At 43.6% G+C, this 19,815-nt stretch overlaps 1 protein-coding gene across 1 annotated transcript; it reads right to left on the reverse strand.

Moving 5' to 3' along the window:
- Positions 1–163: 163 nt before the first annotated feature.
- RSPH9 (radial spoke head component 9) lies at positions 164–18,768 on the reverse strand. The gene is made up of 5 exons (XM_066546583.1): positions 18,534–18,768; positions 18,196–18,358; positions 17,341–17,470; positions 16,623–16,775; positions 164–424 (listed from the first exon to the last, which is right to left on the reverse strand). The coding sequence occupies exons 1-5, from the start codon at positions 18,758–18,760 to the stop codon at positions 264–266; spliced, it is 834 nt and encodes a 277-aa protein (XP_066402680.1). The 5' UTR covers positions 18,761–18,768; the 3' UTR covers positions 164–263.
- Positions 18,769–19,815: the final 1,047 nt, after the last annotated feature.

The raw sequence follows: 19,815 nt of genomic DNA on the forward strand, positions 1-19,815 counted from the left end.
CTTAAGAGCTGGACTCGACAAGCCTTGTGCGTCCCTCCCAACTCAGAATATTCTGTGATTCTTTGAATTCCATCTGGAGTTCAGGGAGGATTGCATACAGTGAAGTCCTAGGAAAAGAACCAGGGCCAGCATCCAGGCACAGAAGAATCCTGCTCAAAGTGCAGAGGTTTCACATTTTTATTAGAACAAGCAGTAAACAAAATTTCCTAAGTATAAAATGTAGATATTTTCTAGTTCTTGAGTCCTTCTCCCAGACAGAAGAGTCACAGCATGAAGGGCAGATCGAGATTCTTCTCACCAGTGCCAAAGTAGACGTAGCCGAATTGCTTGGTCATTGGGACATGGTAGAATGTGAGTCCCAGCCACAGCAGGCTCCGCAGCACCACCACACTGCCTCCCTTCTCCAGCTGGATACTCCAGGAGCCTGTGTGAGAAGATGTGCAAGTGAATCCCTAGAAAAGAGAAAGAGGCAGCACTCCTGCAAGCAAGTTAACCTAAGCTGAGAGAAGGGCTGCCATGGGTTCTGCCTGACCTGTTAACAGTGCACAAGGCTGCACTGGGGTTTGTGACACCTTAAAGGAGGGAAGTTGGGGACAACTTAAACCTCGATGCCCTGTTTTCCTTTTGTCAGTTCAGCACTGCAGGCTGCCCTCATTTCCAGATGTCTGTCTGCGTTCACATAGTAGCATATTCCCATGGCTATGGTGGTGATGTCGTATGCGTCACAGGAAGGGACCCTCAAGCTCCAGACTGGTATAGCTGATCCTCAGGAGAGGCTGCAGCTATTCTTGGCTCTATCTGAGTGGGGAGCAGTTACTCCAACAAGCTCTGCCACCTACTTGATGTAGCTAATAGCTGTAGAGAGGCAAGATGAGCTATAGCAAGCCTGCATAGGAATTAAATTTGACCTTAAAATAAACTTCTAGCATTAGTAGTGGGAAGAGAAAGAAGGTGCTTTCCTTCTTCAGGGAAGACTGGTTTCTCTGATGCAGCAACTGGAAAAAAATGAGAGAATGAAAAGTAGGGTATTTCCTATTTGAGAAATATATGGAAAAGGTTAATTCTCTTCAGTCTTTCTTGGCTCCACCGTTGAAGAGGATGTGCGTGGTAGGGGCAAAGAGATTAGTTTCCACATTAATTTTGTTTTGGCTCCACAGAAGAGGTTCAGAGCCAGTGTGAAAATGCAGTTTCTTCTGGATACAAGGAGCTCAGAGCCTCTGAGTATTTATTTTGCATCTGACATGACAGCTTGGGAATTGTGCCAGAGGAGGGGGCTGAAGAATCAGCTTGGATTCAGTGCTGGAGGGCAAGGAGCTGCCAGGAGAAGAAAATACCAACTTCAGCACCAAATCAGTAATACCTAGAGGCTACAATGTAGGGAAGAAAGGTGCTCCTGAATCTCCATCTAAAAAAAACAGGAGCAGGCCCAAATTAAAAAAATGTAGTTGGAACTGTCAGGCTACCATTGGCCTAGAGTCAAGCAATCAGCCTCTCTGTACCCAAAGCCAAAATCTGCCAATTCCAGAATAAGCAGAAAGCACATAATGTGTCGGGCTATTTAGGCAGTATTCATCTTTGTAGATAATTTTAGGCTCATTAATTTTAGGCTCATCAATTTATGCTATGATTCATGCTTACTCATGTCACGGTTAGCCTGGGGAAGGGCTTCTGTGATTGCTGTCAGCTGCGTGTCCTCCCGCTCCCACTCACTCGTGACTCTGGGCCAATTTTAGTCACATCCAACAAAGGGCTGAAGGGCTTTAACACCCCAGGTTCCTACAGCAGGTCTCCCAAGGGCTGACTGCAGCTCCTGGAGCTTTGGTCTTCCAGCAGCTGCAAGGAAGCACAGGCTGTCAGGCCTGCCTGCAGCCATGAGACAGCAGCTAGCTGGGCAATCCACGTTCGTGCAACTTGGGCTCTTGTGTGCTCCCTGGCAGTAGATGTTGTCTCACGTGCAGTTCATGGCAAACTACAGTAGCTGAGGGAAGGAGGGGAGTTGAGGGGAAATGTTAATGTGGTGGCTACAGAATCAGAAAGGAACAATACAATTCAAAACCCTGTAAAACCAGGTGTTGAATTGTGCTGCTCACCTGTTACCTAACTCTTCACTTCCTATCTCTGTACTTCTCAAAAGTTTCTTGGACACCACTGTTTCCTCTGCCTCCTCCTTCAGTAAATTCCACATGTTTGTTATACTATAATATGCAAGTCCTGTGTCATTTCTGATGTGCTGCCTTTCAAAGGACCCTCTTCAGTCATGTGCAAATGTGGAACTCAGTGAACAGCAAGAATGCCTACCTCCTTCCTGACAGACTGGACAGAAGTACAAAACAGACATTCACAGTCAAGAGATTTCTGCTTTGGAGAGCTTACTTCTAACTCACTCTCTTCCACATTTCCACTAAAGACAAACAACTGGGGTTGCAGTAAAGCAGAGGACTACTTAATATCAGACAGTCAAAACAGGTGTGTGCCATCTCTCCACCTTCCACTTGTGATATTCTTTACACAAGTCCTAGATACAACATGAGCTAATATCTTCACAAGCAGTGGTTTCACATACAAGGCAACCCCAATCTCTGATCCAGTCTCTCCAGTGCCACTCTTATGGACACAAACTGGCCTGGATTTTTTTCATACCTGGAGTAAAAATGTCTGTTATGGTTCAGCCACTGGGATTACAAATCCTGACTGAGGGGATCAGTGTGTTCTTAAGAAATTCCATCACTTGGGTAGCATGGAAACCCACATGAGGAACACTTATGCTACAAGGCAGATCATCCAGTGACTGAAGCACTGCAGCCATTTGCTGTCAAAGGATGAGCTTTCAGTTTCTTCATCTTTGTCTCTAAAAATTTCCAGCATTTGCTAGTGACAGTAGCATGACCATGTGTAGGAGTGTTGATCAACAAGTAGCAGGCAACTAGGTCTGAATGTAATAGTGACAAGTAACTCTCAATTTCTTCTCTGAATGATTGCTCCCAGCATGTGGTTCCTCAGCTTGAATTTGTATAAATGACCTACAAGTCTTTCTTCCAAATACTGTTGGTACTTGCTGCAGCTTTACACACTGGTTTTTGGGGAAGGGGATGATGACACGCCGTAAACTTCTCATGAAGTTTCTCTGACAAAAAGATAATTCAATAAGGAACTCTTACTGTCTTTGATTTAGGACCAGTCCTCTGAGAAGCAAGTCTGTCAAGAATAGGACTATGCCTTGCCTTGCTGGGTGGTGAAAACCTTTAGGGATTATCTAATTTGTTAATGCCTCTCAACATACTGGAAGCATCTAATAACCTGGGTACGTGTGATAGCTTGTTTATATATGTTCACCTATACAGATGAACCTCTGCCCCAAACCATTTTTACAGAACAAAAGGAAATGCCTGGAGCATGACAACTGGGAAAGGTAAGAGGGAGAACAGGGTTTTCAATGCTCTTAGGAACTGTATCTGGATTTAGACATCTTTTTGTTGGATAAATTCACAGAGGAGGTAGAGTAAATCAAGTTCAACATAATTAAATGCCCATGTCTGTGCTCTGGGGCAATAGAGTACATGGATCCATGATCTCCTCAGAACATTTACCCAGTGACACACAGGCTTATCAATCTCAGCAGAGTATTCATCAGCAGTTAACTCTGCTGATCGAAGGAACTTCCCATGCACCTTCACACCTGGCAGAAATGGACAGATACAATTGAAGATGGCTCCATTCACTTTCACTTACATCTCTGAAGGCTGTGATGTACAGTTTCTACATTTCCCTATCATCCGTCCAAGCTGCCAATTCTCAAAGAGCTTGAATTTGTCATTTCATAAAGGTGAGACCATTGGAGAATATTAATTATTATTGTTATACTTTCCAGCTCTTCTCTGGCCCTTCGTTCTGCACGTAGTTCTACACAAAATATGAACAGTAAAGTTTTGCTGATGCTGCATAAGCCTTCCTGTGAAGTGAGGGCCTGAACAAAAACAGGCAGGTTACGTAAGGGCAATCCCATCTGGACCAGCACAACATAGGTTGAGAACAGGAAAAATTTACAAGAAGCTGTCTGGAACTGTAATGTCATTTTCACTGGCATCCTGTTTTCAGCCACAATGATGATTAATCCTAGAGCTGCTCTTTATTCTGCAGAGCCAAAGGGTAGCAGCAGTGCCAACTTCCACCTTCTACTAACTGGATCTCTAGAGACATTTTTCTATTCTAATCATCAAAGGTGTTTTTTCAATATACTTTTCCAGACTGGACTTTTGCAATACACAAAACCCATTCAAAAACGGCATTTGATACACAATGCTGGTGTATCTTCTAAGAAGAGATTACACTAAAGTTCTGTAACCTCTTTGGGTTCTTTAGACTTTTTCATAAAGGAAGAAAAATTAGAACCTGTTATCTCATTACTTTTTTTTCCCCCCATACCTCACCACATCAGCTGTATTTGAGGAAGAGTTGTTCTCTCAGAAAGATACAGGACACTTCTGTTGTCTTCTGTCACAGCTCAAACCTCACAATACTACAATACTCAAACAATATGCTTTTTTTTTGGGAGGGCCCAACCTTTCTTGTCGGAGTTTGAAATACTGATGTCGTAAATTACTATTTACGACAGAAAATAGTAACTATTGAACAGTATGCAAAAATAGAAAAGTAACTATTGAACAGTAAGTATTGAACAGTAAGTATTGAACAGTATGCAATAATAGCTTAAAATAAATATACTACCTTTTTTTCCTTAAGAGAAAGTCTTAGAAATGCATTTAATAATGCAATATAAAAATTAATGAGAACTATGAAAATTAAATGCTACTTTCATCCTCTTTTTTTCTTTTTCTCTCTTTTGTTTTTTAAACTTCTGTGCTATTACAGATGGTTGTTGGGGTAAAACCATCACATAGATAGCTTCAGGTCTGTATTACTATAAAAATGTAGAATTAGGCTGCTGAGTTCAAATCCTTTCCATCACTGGCTGAGAATATTCCATGGCAGTCCCTGTGTCAGACAATATGTCTCTTACTGAGAGACTGGGAAGCTCAAACCATCAGTCTGTAAGGTACACCAAGATTCCTAGATAAAAGTTGTCAAGAAAAAAAGATTTTAAAATAATATTATTTTCATTGGAGAAAATACAACTAAAACTAGGAGACAGCAAGCTAAGGTTGGATTTCCTAGACTTAAATACCGATTTTAACTTGCATCTCCATGTGTGCTGTCTCTAAATCAGGCAGCAGAGTTAAATGCACACATCATGTAAAGCTCACTGAGGTGCAGGGAACTGCTCATTGCTCTCACACAAGAGATTCCTACCAGTAACACTGCTCTGGTGAGGTTCCCAAAGTTCAAAATACGTTTCTTAAAAGAGCAAGTTAATATTTAGGCTGCACCCAGCAAACTTAAGAAAGCCAAGCAGGCTTTCTGTGCTGAAAGTATTGCCTGTTGCTGCTCCAGAAGGGAAGGGAGGGAGCTGCTGTGTGGGAGGAAAGAGCATGGGAAAAGTATCCGCTGGATGAAGATCTGGAGCTTCCTATCCCACTTTGGATCAGGCTGCAGCCTCCACCCCTCCAAACACAGGCAGGAATTCTGAGGAGTTCCTTACATCTTTCCCAAACAAGAAAGTGCTTTGAAGATCCTGATGCTCACCCTGTGTTAAACCACTGCCTTTTTTATGGCCCTTCAACAGCTGCCAGAACACCAGGGCTGAATTTCAAAAGTCAACCTCCTTCTCAGCTTCTTCTTCCTTTCCAGTCGCCAATAGAAATCCCTGTCTCATCCCCCATGTCTGCCTCAGCTATGGGCTGAATCTTGTAATCCACAGAAGCAAGAGGGTGCGTGAGACATGAGCTTTTAAACAAAACCCTTCCAAGAGGGCTGTTTGCAGAACTTTCCTGCTGTAACTGGTCCACTTGCAGTATGACCTCTCATAACACTGCTGCTTTGGAGGTGATTCAGCAGTGCCTCATCTCAGTGCAAGCTTGAGAAGAAACAGCTTTAAGAGCTAGACAGCCTGATAGAGAGGCTCCACATTGCAAAAGCTCACAGAGGGTCATAAAAGTGACATTATCAATTCTTCTTCAAAGAGGAAATGTCTCAAGGGAAAAGCAGCCACAGTGTGGTTGCACTTACCATTAACACATCATGCTGCCACAAGAGCAGGTTAGAACATCTATTGCTGCAGTTAGTCCTGAGTGAGAGTGAAGTATGGAGTCACAGGACAAATATTAACACCCGGAGAGGGACAACATAACCATTTCCCTCTGCAAAAGCAGCCGCTGCTTGGCTGCATGACCCCAAGCACTTAGAGCTGACAAAGCCTCACTACACCCATGGGCTTTAGCTGCCATTTCACTCCAACAGAAAATCCTACACGGGGAAGTGCTTCCTACTTCTAATTTGTTGTCTGTAGGGAACAAAGACAAATTGCAAACCAGAGCAGCTGTAAGGAAAGGTCACCGTGCTTTGGCTCTCAATAAATTGTGCCACACCGACATTTCACGCACAGCCTACCAGCCATAAGGACACATCCAAACAGTCCTGTGTGGGGCCCAAACTCCTTCGTGCCACTTACTGGCTGCAAACTAAATCTCTTCCATTTGCTTGACACACCACCTGCACCCCATATGTTAACACTGCTGTCAATATTTCCAATTCCCCATATAACTATTTAATAATAATTAAATAAAAACACAGACTGGTTGCAGGTTCAGTACTATTTTTAAAAGCCTCCAGAGCCAAGAAAGCACAGCTTACAGTCAGATGCTGCCAAGTGGCTCATGCATGGTCCTAATGCCTGCCATGTCCTTGACACACAAACACCGCCATGCCCAAAACCCAAAGTAAAATGGTCATACTTTAGAGGCTTTTCCTCTCCATTATCCTCTTCCACTGGGGATTCCTCTGCAGTAGAAATGATTTCAACAGGCCCAGGCCTTTTATTTACACATGAAGAACCTGTTTCCTGCTGACAAGGAAGACCCAGGGATTGCAGTGCTGTCCCAGATACACGGTATTCAGGTACCTCCAAGTAAAAATGAAATTCAGGCCTAAATGATATTTAGACATCTGACAACAGTGCTGCTTAATCCAGCTGAAGCAACCTCTGCCCTTATTCCCACCCTCATCATTCTTCCATCATAGAGACCACAAAAGTGTTTATTTACTGCTTGGTGAGTCAGGTAGGGAAAATAATCTGGCTGAAAAATATACTAGAGAGAAATAACATTATTTTTCCAGCTGGAATCTGCACAGCCAGTAATGCCAACACAAAAGAAGGGACAATACACAGAAATAAATGAGCACCAGAGGATGGGAAGGACTGAAAAAGCTAGCACTGAAGTAATACACATCAAATTAGAGCCTCCCTTATAGCCCTGTTAGTTTGCCCTTTAGTCCTAAATCCACCTGATAAAACAAATCAAAATGAAACAAAAATATTCTAATTAAGAGAAAGACATAGACTGCACAGAAAGCATTAGAATAAAGACTTGGAATAGGGCTGTGCACTAGAGGAAACAGCAAGACCATATGAAATCAAAACTTATAAGGAGTAGGAAAAACTGATTAAAATCCATGCTATTTGTATTCTGACAATTACAGTACAAATCACTGAATCTTGGGTTTTCTGTAGTAAATTTAGAAATCTTTCAGAGTGGCAAATCAGCTCCTTCCAAAGCACAAGTTTATGCTGGGTCTCATCACACTCCATATTTCTTGTTCAGCTGGTCGCTGTGGAAACGTTTTTGGAGCGTGCCAGGAGTCACGTAGCATCTACCTGGGGAGCCCCTGCATTAATCCGTCACCTTCGTGGGTTTCTCTGAGCCCATTGGCTGGTGGGAAGAAAAAGGAGTCTCTCGCCCCTCCCTGCTCTGAATGAAAAACGCTTCCTCTAAATCTTGCTACAGGATTTCAGGCTCAATTCAGCTTCTTTGGGGCTTTTGTCACCAAACAAATGTGATGTCTTTGAAAGAAAGATTAACAGTTTGATGAAAGGATGCAATGGGCAGCTTTGTTCTAGCCTGCTTCCCCTAGAGCTTTTGGTCACTGTCACTTTCTTACCCACGGGAGAATATCTGTCTGACTCTCAGAGGAGATTATGGCCACCTTGTAAGATTTTTCCTCTCCTGGTAACAAAGCACTGGCCACTTTGAGGAGGTGATAATGATGAACAGGGGCTGGATTAGGGGCAAAGAACCTCACATTGATCTCTGAATTCTGAGAAAACACAAAGGAGTGGATGCTGGGATTCAAAACCCACCAAATGCTTAGAGCACATCCAGTTCGCTTTCCTGCAGGAGGGGCAAGTCCACAAGCCCTCTCCATCCCCCAGTTGTAATTCTTACCTCATCATCAAATTAGCAAGGCTAGTTAAAAGAGCTTGGGATGAGGAACAGATGGCACGGATTATAAACTGTTGATGTTTTTGTACTAAACTAGATACGAATTCTGGACCAAATTACCCAAAGAGTTTACCAGTTTCTGAGAATAATGTCACACTGAGCATTATTCTGACACTGACATTATTATAATGTCACACATAGCACAGTGCAGTGCTAATTTTGAACACTAAAGGCTAAGCATTTTTTAATGCCTGTGATAGCCTAGCTATTTCTGCTCAGCATAACTGCTGTACAAATATACCCAAAGATGAACTGTCACTTGTCCTTTTCCCTTTACACACTGCCACACACCCCTTCAGCATTCAGATTTTCAATCGATATGATATTTGTGTACAGTAAAACAAGATGATGCTATGTGGCTTCTTCCTTTCAAAAGCCCTGTGGCCAAATGGGCAGCAAACAGCAAAGCAAAGCTGTACACAGGGCTGGCACCCATGCCAATGACTGCACAGGCAGGAGCTGCCACTCCTTGGATCCCCTTCAGAAACAGATCCCTCCTAGCAAAAGCTGACCTCGTTCTGACTTCAGTGACACACAAACTGTCCTAGGATTTCCCCCACAAGTAATTTTTCCTAATTCCCTAGAGAAAAGGTTAGGCCAAGGCAGACTGATGTGGTGATAAACCTGCAGCTTCTGGTTCTATAAGGCTTTAGCAGCATTTCCCATCATTTTAGCAAGAAGTTCATCTCCTTTTCATGTCCAAGGAACCAGAAGCTTAAATGGAGACAGGGTGGGTCATGATTTCTTTCACTGAGGAGAAAAAAAAACCTTTAAATAAAACCCTTTTCAACCCTGGAAAGTTACTATGAAAACTCTGCTTCTGTCCTCATTCTTTCCCTACAGCAGTCTGGAGGGTGAAGGACTCCACCACAGCTTTCAGTTGATGGGCAGCCCTGTTCCAGTATAAACTCATCCAAGGTCTGACTAAACAAGAGCCTGAGGTGATACAGACCCAGGACCCCAAAGCAGTGAATATGCTGCTTTATTACCCATAGACACAAAGCCCAAGGAAAACAGCTCCTTTCCAGTAATCAAAGCAGACCATGATCAGCCAGTCAGAAGCTCTAATACTAGCTGGCCCAGCAGTCCTCCTACCATGCTGCCACATGAGAGGTTCCAGTCTGATCTTGAACTCCTGAACAGGCAGCAACCCAGCTTGTAGGAGGGATAGCATCTTGTCTTGCTCCCAGGCAACTTTCTTGGGTCACTGCAGGAATGGCCTTAACAGCATCTACATATCACTGGTAAAAACTAAGAGTGACCCTACTTTTGAAGAATGTAGGAGACATATATTGTGTATGTCCATTCACATGCATGTGATCTCTAAGGATGCTGAGAAAGCCATAGAAAAGCTTAGTGACCATTCCAGAAACTGGCTAAGCTTGAAAGGGAGAGAATATCTTCTCTATACCTACAGTTCAGGAGGCCAGTATGCCACACACAGTCTGGAAACTCAGGACATACCTCTTCCTTGATTTGATGCTCTTGGTGATTTTCTTTCTCATTTTACTTTTTCGTGGTTTCCTTTTCTGTACTCAGCACTGACAATGCTGGCACCATAGTGCACCCTGCTGGAAGGCAGCAGCTAGAGTCATCCTGGAATTATTTCAAGGGATGGTTGACTTCAGTTTGAACGGAGAAATTCAGGTACCAATGCTTTTACTAACAATCCACTAAGCCAGCTACTGGGTTTGATTTTCAGATCAGAAATCCTACTGTTCTGATGCACGCTCATCTGGTTTTCTCATTCTCTAACACTGTATTTTAAAGCTTGTTTGTCAAAACTACTTGTATTAATGTCAGGTAACGCCATGGGATTCTGTAGCTCAGTTTCACACATTCACCAAGCCTAAGGATCACATCTCCTAACGAGGAATGAGGATAGCTGTGAGCCATGCTAGGTATTTCAGTCTACATTTTCGCTACCTCTTTCTGTCCTTGCAAACATCAAGTACTGCCCTCTCATTTATTATGAGTCTTTTAGTTTGGATTTCAGTGAGACAGCTTGAAAAGCCTTGTCCCCGTGTGGCTCTTGGCAGGCTAAGGAGTAAAGTGCTCTTGCTCTCGGCTTTCACAGAGCTGGGGAGGTGCTGCTTATTGTTAAGCAATGAAAGGGGAGGGCTCAGGTCACATCTGTGAAATGTTAGTGGAGAAGGGAGGCTGGGTGAAAGTAGGTGGCCAGCACAGCATAGCACTTCACTGGATTTTGCAAGGCCACTAGGGAGATAGGCAGCCATTTGTCTTAGAGCCCTGATAAAGGGCCCTTGCCTCTGGTGGCTGGCTGAGGGCTGTAAATACCTCTGCAGACACAGACTCTTCAAATGGCTGGAGACCGAGGCTGATAGGGGATTAATCGCCTAGAAAGGAGGAGGGAGGGGGGAAGGGGATCGAAAGCAAGTTAATTAGCTGTGTTAATGTATGGAGATAAAGCAGGGTCGTGCCTCCTGGCCTTCCTCCTTCCTGCACCCTGACTTTTGGGACAGCCATGATGGGGCTACCAAAATGGCCCTTGAGAGCCGCCACAGAAACTATCTCCCACTTAGAAAGGCAGCCCCTCCATCTTCAAGGATCCATTAGGCACCAGCTTTTCCTAAACCGATAAAGACTGTGCTAATGAATCTCAGATGACAGGAGGTTACTGTTCTAGCTGAGGCCACTGTTCAGCAAGCTTACAGAAAAGCTCCTGCTAAAATTTTCAGCCAAAGAAATGGCCACAAATCTCTTTGTCTGTAATGCTGTACAAGGAGTGCTCCAAAACCACTGCACTTTCGGGTGAAGAAAATGCTACAATCCAAGTGGCTGTCACTTTCTCCACAGTCAAATGGTAAAGGAGCTGGAATGATCTTCTGTCTAGGCACTTCTTCTACCCTACCTTCATCTTGAAATGGCAAGTAGACAAGACTCACTGATTCATCCTGCCATTGTATACCCATTTAGACTGATGCTATAAAATCTCTCGAGCAATAAGTCAGGCAGTAAGTCAGGAATCTCCTCAGCCCTCTTTTGAGCCGTCACATATAGTTCAGAAAGCAATGCCAGCCGAAATGAGCTGACTTGCACTTGGAACCCATTGTCACCTTTGTGTTACTGTTACTGACAATGAAGAAGTCCAAGCTGAACATCACCCTCCATGGCTGCCATCAAGTTTATGGCCAGGCATACCAGGAATCTGGACTCCTACAAACCACTGCCCATTAAACTCAAGTCACTTACGCATATCTGGGACTATCAACATGTATTTGCATTTGACTGAAACACAATTCCCAGGAAGACATCCAGTGTGATGTTAAGATATCAAGACACATAGGCTCATCCATTACCCTTGCTAACTGGTAATCTTTTCACTCTTAGAAATTGTATCTCATTGTTCATTTTAGTTCTGGATATAATTTTTAGCTGCTGATTCCTGTTATGCCGTTCTCTGCTATAATAAATAGATCTTCAGTACTTAAACTCCACAGAGTATTTACACAGTATAACACAGCCATTCTCACAGGCTTTTCCTCAAGATAAACAGATTGAACTGTTTATGTCTCTCACCAGCCCTTGAATCATTTTGTGACTCTTTCTAGTTTTTCAATGTGCAGTAATCCAGTTATGATTCCACTAACAGTATATGCAAAAGTAAAGTCACCCCCCCCCCCACCCCGTTCCTAGTTACCACACCCTTGTTTATGTATCTGCAGATCAAGTCACCCTTTTAAGTCTCAGGATCAGCCTGCGTACTGATGTTCAGTGGGTTGTGCCTGGATTTCCTTTCAGAGCCACAGTTTCTAGAATACAATTCCCAAATTCTGACTTTCAGTCCTTACTTGCCTCATGTGACCTTGCAGGTATGTACACCAAAATGTACTGTATTTAAGTAAGCCCAGTTTTCCAGATGTCTGTATCCATCCTGCCTTGTCATTATTTGTCTCTCCACCAACCCTTTACTTTTAGACCATTTATAAATAAGTTGAAGGATATCAATATTGGCACTGGTCCCTTTCTGACCTCTCCCAGAAACACCCATTCACTGAATTCTGAATCACAGCTGCTAAGGAAGATTCAATTTAGGGGAATAATTCTGCAATGCCGGATTTATTAAATGTTATTATGCCGCAAGTCTCCTGAGATAATGATTTCAGAAGTAACTGATCTGACTCTGCCATTTTAATGTTTTTGATCCACAGTAAATGTTGTTTAACTCTACCCTCCCTTAGCAAACAGTCTGAAAACTGTCTGAAACAGTATTTCATTGTCTTTGCTTGATACAAGTCCGTATTCTTTCCAAAAAGAAAAGAGAAAAAAAATCGAGCTCTTCTGCCCTTCCACATGCTTATCAGTCTTTTTACCATCACCATTTAGTGACAGTTTCCAGTACCTTTACTATGCTTTCTTTTCTTCTCAATATAGTTTAAAAAAATATCTGCCTTACTATTGTCACTGACTACTCTAGTTATTCTGGCTCCCTTTGTCATTCTCTATTCATTATAAATTCCAATTTATATCAATCATTAATCATTCCAAACCTTCTGCATTTCCTTTTATATGTCTTTTTTATTCTAATTTCTACTCTTAATCTACAAGTGAACTGTGATAGCTTTTCAGCCAGAAGCAGCTATTCACTAACTGGGGGTCATGACTTTTGAAGAAAGTCTTCTCATATAAAGCCTATTTCCACTCATATCTTTTCCTATCTAGACATACCTCCCTGCCTACATCCGTTTTTATCAGTGTTCTGTTGGTGTCCCTTATCTCCATATCAAAGTGATCTGATTCAGTAATCTGTAACAAACCCTCAGAGTCAAGCTTTTCTGAATTGCAGTTTGAAAGTGCCAAAGACCTGAATTCTCCATCCCTTGTCTCACTTCCTTCCAAGCTTTCCATTCTACACCCTACCTCAGGCTTTCACTCATCCTCTTTCTTTATCCTTGCAGAATGGGGCACAGTCTGATCTGATACCAGGGTCACACTGAGATCAACCTTCCCCCTCCATTTTCACTTCCCCCATTATTATCAATGCCTGAAATGTGTCTATCATTACATTAAGTCATCAAGTGAAAATGCTGTAGGCATGCTAGGAATTATTGCTATTTGCTTTGCCATTCCATTATTTACAAGCAGATGTAAAACTGCCACAGCCCTAGTTCCTGAAATACTGTGTCCATGGTTCCAAGCTCCATGCAGCAGAAAGGACAACTCTGGCAATGTGCCAGCAGCTGAAAGGCCACGTCTAATTGTGCATAAAGTTGAGCAGATTGTCTGCTTAGACTAGAGCAAACAAGCTTATCTTTAATGCAGACATATGGCCAGCAAAACCTACAGATCCCAGCATGCAACGTTCTGGCCAGCTGGCCATTTGGATGAGGATTAAGCATTACATGATCTGATACTGTGGTGACAGAAGATCTGTATCACAACCCCTCCATGTTCATGCTATTGATAAAAGATTCTCATTTCCCACTTTGCTCTAGAAAAAATTTTAGATATGCATTAAAAAAAAAAAAAGCTAAGTCAGTCACTTGTCTGCTTGTCTGTGGGAGCTAAGACACCAAGGAAAAAAAAAGACAGAATGATTAAAGGAGGAGCAGCAACATATTCCGAACTTTTAAAGTGCACAGATAACCTGATAGACACACAGACAGAATCTGGAACCTGCAAACACCACAGATATCATTGGTAAAGATAAGAATGGCAGACAGTTTTGTTACAAAACTCCAGGTTTTCCAATTTTGCACTAAACTCTGCTTTTACCATTGTTGCCTTTATTCAACCCAGTTTTAACTTCCTTTCTTCCCACCTCTCAGCTGTCATATAAAATGTTCTCTCTGCCTCCAACTTTCCATTCTGTAAGACACCTCTGCTCTCCTATAATGACACACCATATATCTTATGACAGTTACCCCCTTGACAGCCATCACAGATGCTAAGTCTCCAATTAATAGAGAAAATTATTCCAACAGAGTTGTTACTTTTAGACAGGTTAAAATCAGCCCTTAATCTCTCAGCTCTGTTCTTTAGGTCTTTTAAGATGCTAGGGGAATTTAGCCAATGCAGGCTGGGAGCGTCACTCCAATGTCGCTCACTCCCAAATCACTTCTTATGTATTTATTGAGAAAAGAGACAATTCTAGCTTCAGTCACAATTCTAGATACAATAAATTTGAGAATTCCTGCTTCTGCTCTGGCAATAACTGTTCAAGACAGGATCTAACCAGGAAAGGCAAGAAAAACTTCAGATCAAAATGAGGGGATTTGCTAGAGCTATGAACATGTCAGTAAATAGAAAAAGCACTGTCGACGTTTTCTTCTCTGTCAGGACCAACATGCACTGTCAGAGCTCAAGGAAAGTAATCTGAGAACCAGAGTTTGAGTATCTCACAACCAGGAGTGAATCTGGCAAAGCCATGCTGATAAAATCAGCAGAAAGCCTGTGTCTGTCCTGGTTCCCCCCCCCCCCCCCCCCCCCCCCCCCATTTTCACAAGCAACCAGTACTTTTAGGCAAACTGAATGCTTGTTAAAGGAGGCTAGGTTGATCTTTCTTTAATGTCAGAGCTCCTATCTGCATGTGATAGAATGCAATTAGAGAGGCTACATGCCTTGATGATCCTGTAACCAATTCCTGTCTTAGCTCTCTCACCTCCTTCACCTTATCCCCCAATTCAGGACAAAGCAGGCAGAGCTGCACAGGCACCATGAAGAATCTTCTCTTGCATTAAGAAGCACTCAGCTGCACTTTAACTCAGGTAGTCTTTCAAAGGCAACTTTTTCAAGGATACTGAAATCTACACTAACAGCAACATTCACTCAGGAAGGGGCTAAAGGTTCATGCTTACACAGACATCAATCTGCCACAGGAACACCATCACAACAGTGGCACAGTTGAGCCCCACTTTCTATCTGCCACTAGGTAAAATACAGCTACAAGACTAATTCTATTTGAAGACTTTAACAAAGCCACCATCTTCATGTCTAACACATGGTGTGTCTCCCTACCACAAGGGAGGGAGGGAAAAAGAGGAGGGAGCAGTGGAAGGCAAACATAGCAAAACCTGAACTACCATACAGAACTGCAGCTAAAATTTTTGTAGGAGCTGTCTAGGATCTAATCCCTCTTGCAATTCTGCTTTGAGTCAAAAGGGCCACCTCAATGAGCCAGTGTATGTAAAAATGTGCAGTCTGTCCAGACTACACCTCTGGAAAACGGCTGCATAAGGACACTCCCAGTAAGTTGAAGAGCGGTTTAGATTTTAGCGGTTTATGGTCTGTCAAAAATGTTCAGAATTCAGGCAGGAGCTTACATTCCCAGTTCTTTTTTTGCCAAAGGGACGATTGGGAGGAGGGGGGAAGAAGAGAGAGGAAGGGAGGGAGAGAGAATCTCAAAAGCTATTTACAACACTGGCAATTCACTGTCCATCCACTCAATTCCATCTGACACAGTCACCTAGTATCCTATCCTACTACTCCTTGACAGGAATAAAATAAAAAATCTAAGTTTGAATTGTTTCCCTAGAATCTCCCTAAACAGAGGACATGAAAACACTTGGTCCAATCCAAAAAATTGCAGCAAATCAGCAAAGCCAGACAGAAACAAATAACAAGCTGCTCCCATCTCTTAAGAGAAACATCTTGCCAGAGGGATCCCTGGAAGAGACTTTAAATATATTTGCAGTCGTCCAGCAGAACAGCAGAGATGTAAACTGAAGATACAATCCAGTATGCCTGTATCTTTTTCTGCTTTCACGGTGTATAATCCTGCCACAGTGCAGACTATTCCAACAAAGTTTATCCAAGGAACATTTGAATTCACCCTCTTCGAGATATCAGCTTGGTGTTAATGAGAGCCCATTTAGATAAAGAAGAGAAATACTGGGTGGAACAAGAGGTGTGAAATACTTCAAACCACATAAATTCTCTCTATCACTGGTGGAGTTATCTCTCCCAATAGGGTCACCAGTTGTCACAGGCTTTACAGAAGTCAGGAGGGAATATGGCACTGAGGCAGTGTGGTCAGACCTGTTGAGAGGATGTGACAGCCCTGGTACACTTACATCTTTCCATTTTAAGCATTTAGAATTGCTTAAAACAGGAAGTAACAACAATATTTAGTAAAGGATAAAGTTCCTTTACAGAGTCACAGAAGCTTCTCATACCACCTCTACAGTAACCCCACCAGTCCCTTGTGTTTCCAAGGCTACTCAAACTTCCCTACTGCCTCCCTCTCATTGCATCTGTTGATTTTACTACCTTTGCCTTGTGGGATATCATGCTCCAGAGAATTTAGAAAGTCGGTGGATGGGTCCAGGTCAGCCTTTTCCAGCAGGGTTTTATTCTTCAGGTTAGTCGGCTCAGTGAAATGGAAATAGGAACTTAACTTTTTTGCCTCCACCAAAGACAGACCTGTGAACAGCCATTGGTGAACATTACTACATACATGAAAGAACTAGGATAACACTCATTATACTATCAAGTATAACATTGTTTCTCTAATGCCCACAGCCCAGAACAGAATCACAATCTTTCTCTAATAGACTCCACAGAAGACTTGTCAGAAACAGGGGTCAGCACTCCCTGATGCTGTGCATTGGAGACCATACAGACTGCAGCCCCAGATAACCAATGAGTACTGACTTGAGGACAACTTTCTGTGCCCATTTGGTCATATCCTATATCTAAATGGACAATTCACTACTTCTGCAATTGCTAAACACTATGCCATGAACTACAGCTTATACAGACAAATTACTCAGTTTAATGACTCAGAACTATTACTGACTCTTTTCCCACCTTCATACACCTGAACATTAGTGGCATTGGATCACTGGATTTTCTCCTCACTGTTCGTCTTATCCAAGGGGGAAAAAAACCCAACTGAAATCAAAACATCAGTTAGAGAAAGTTATCTTAGTTTACAGCCTTTATGATCAAAGTACAGTTGATCCTGATAAAGACAATCAGAATTTACCTTCAAAGTGTCTGTTTTCATGCACAGACCCAAGAGGAGTCTTCACAAATGCCCCCCGGGGGACGATGCCAACTGCTCTGTCTATCTGTTCTATTGTAGCTATGAGGCGGGCCTCCTCCTTCATCACAGGCTTTAAAGAAAAATAGGGAAATTTTAAAGGCAGGGCTTTCCTTGTTTCCATTTCTGAAAATAAACTTGAGGTGACACAATAGGCTTATCATCTTGGAGTCCAATGGCACTAAGAGGACCTCAAAAGACATTTCATCACATAGGACAGAAAACACAGTTAGAAGCAGACAGTTTAGACTCACCAGAGATCTAACTATCCATCCCTTCATCTGTTCTTTCCTCCCTGTCAATTCACCTACTTATAACTTATGTATTCATTTATAAAGAATGCTGCCTGGAGTTACTATTAAAACTTCAGAAACCGCAGTGACGATCTATACCAGTTGTGCATAATAAAGCATATTTACTATTTCTGAGGCCTGTTGAACTCCAGCAAAAACCGAAGTAAGAGTTCAATCAAGAAGCTGTTGCTACACAATGACAGCGAGGAATTACAGACAGAGTTACAGAATGTTCTGAGTTGGAAGGGACCCATAAGAATCATCAAATTCAACTCTTAGGTGAACAGCCCATACAGTGATTGAAACTGCAACCTTGGTGTTATAAGCACTTGGTTATAAGCAACCTTGGTTATAAGCACTGTGCTCTAACCAAGAGGAAATTGGGTATCCTTTGCCTGACCACATGCTCATGCTGTTCATTACAAGAGAGGAGAAGCCACCACCTGGGCAGTGTGAGGGGCACAAATGTAGTGAACAGAGTTTGAAAACGTTTTGCTGTATTTACCTCCTTACCACTCTGAACCAGTCTTGCAGCAGCTTTTGGGTTTATCTCAGCCAAGCTGTACTCAAAAGAAGGATCCCCCTGAAAGCGGCCCTTCACCTCCTCAGCCAGTGCCAGCATCTCCTCGGTGGCTGGCGTCAGGAGGCTCCAGTCCAAGCAGTTCAAGCTGCCAACGACAAACACGACAGGGTCGAGCCCGGTAAAGAACAGGGCTCGAGGCAACTTCGCCAGGCCCGTGAGGGCATTCCCTGGGACTCCCTCCCCGGATCCGGTCAGCACCCCCCGACTCGCAGGGCCCCAGAGCGGCCCGGCCGGTCCCTCTCCCCGGGGCGGCCCCGCACCTGTACAGGCGGCTGCGGGGCGCGGCGCGGTCGGGGCCCAGCCCCTGGGCGATGTAGTAGGCGCCGCGCACGCCCTGGATGCAGCCCCAGAACCAGACCCGCTCGAAGCGGTAGTCGCGCTCCAGCAGCGGCAGCGAGGCGCCCAACGCCGCCCGCAGCTCCGGGCTGAGCCCCGCGCCGCCGCCCGCCACCAGCGACAGCGCCGCGGGCAGCGACAGCGCCTCCATCGGCTCCGCGTCCCCGTTGCCGGGAGACCGCGGCCCGCCCGGCCGGGGTCACCCCGCGCTTCCGCCGCCGCAGCCACGGACGAGGCGGGCGGCACCGGAGGTGCCGGCCTCAGCCCGCCCCGCCCGGGACACAGAGACGCTGACGAGCAGCATCCCAATAGGGATTCGGCCGTGGGTGTCTGCCTGCGCTGTGTTCCTCAGTTTCAGGAGGCCCAAATCCAAATCCAAAATCAGGCGGGCATACAATTGTATTGCGCTTTCACCGGGATACATCAAAGGGCTCCATTTGCTTAATTTCTTCCATGGACAACAGGGAAAAATAACCCCTTCTGAAGCTCACTATTTACAATGTCACTCTTAGAGATCCTGAGGAACGCCACAAAATTGATAAGAGGACTGAAGCACCTTCCCGAAGAAGACAGGCTGAGAAAGTTTGGACTCTTCAGCTTGGAGAAGGTTTTACAGCAACCTTCTACTACCAACAGCGAAGTCAGAGAGGGACTCTTCATCTGGAACTGTAGTGATAGGATAAGGAATGTCAGGTACAAACTGAAAGAAAGGAAATTTAGGTTAGGTATTAGGAAGAAATTCTTTACTGTGAGCATGGTGAGACACTGGAACAGGTTGCCCAAGGAGGCTGTGGAAGCCCCAATTAGCAGTGTTGAATAAGGTTGGGTAAGGTCTTGAGCAACCTGGTCTAGTGGGAAGTGCCCCTGCCCATAGCAGAGAGTGTTGGGACTAGATGAGTTTTAAGGTCCATTCCAATCCCTTAGCATTCCATGATTCTGTGATCTTATCTAGCTCATGTACCTCTATAAATAAATGGCTTATTTATAAATTACAGCATTTGGATTGCTCTTTGGCAGCTCATTTTGCTGAATCACAGACATCCAGGAAACAGCTCCTGCCCTAAAAATCTTGCCGTCTGGCTTAACACAAAATACAATAAATAAGTAATGAGATTGTGCAGCTGCTTAGACAAATAGAATTTCTGTTTGACGTCTTCAGGAAATTTAAGCTTTTATATATGTGTGTTATATAAATAAATATGTGCA

This window comes from Molothrus aeneus, chromosome 3 (genome assembly GCF_037042795.1).
Source record: "Molothrus aeneus isolate 106 chromosome 3, BPBGC_Maene_1.0, whole genome shotgun sequence".
NCBI classification, from domain to species: Eukaryota; Metazoa; Chordata; class Aves; order Passeriformes; family Icteridae; genus Molothrus; species Molothrus aeneus.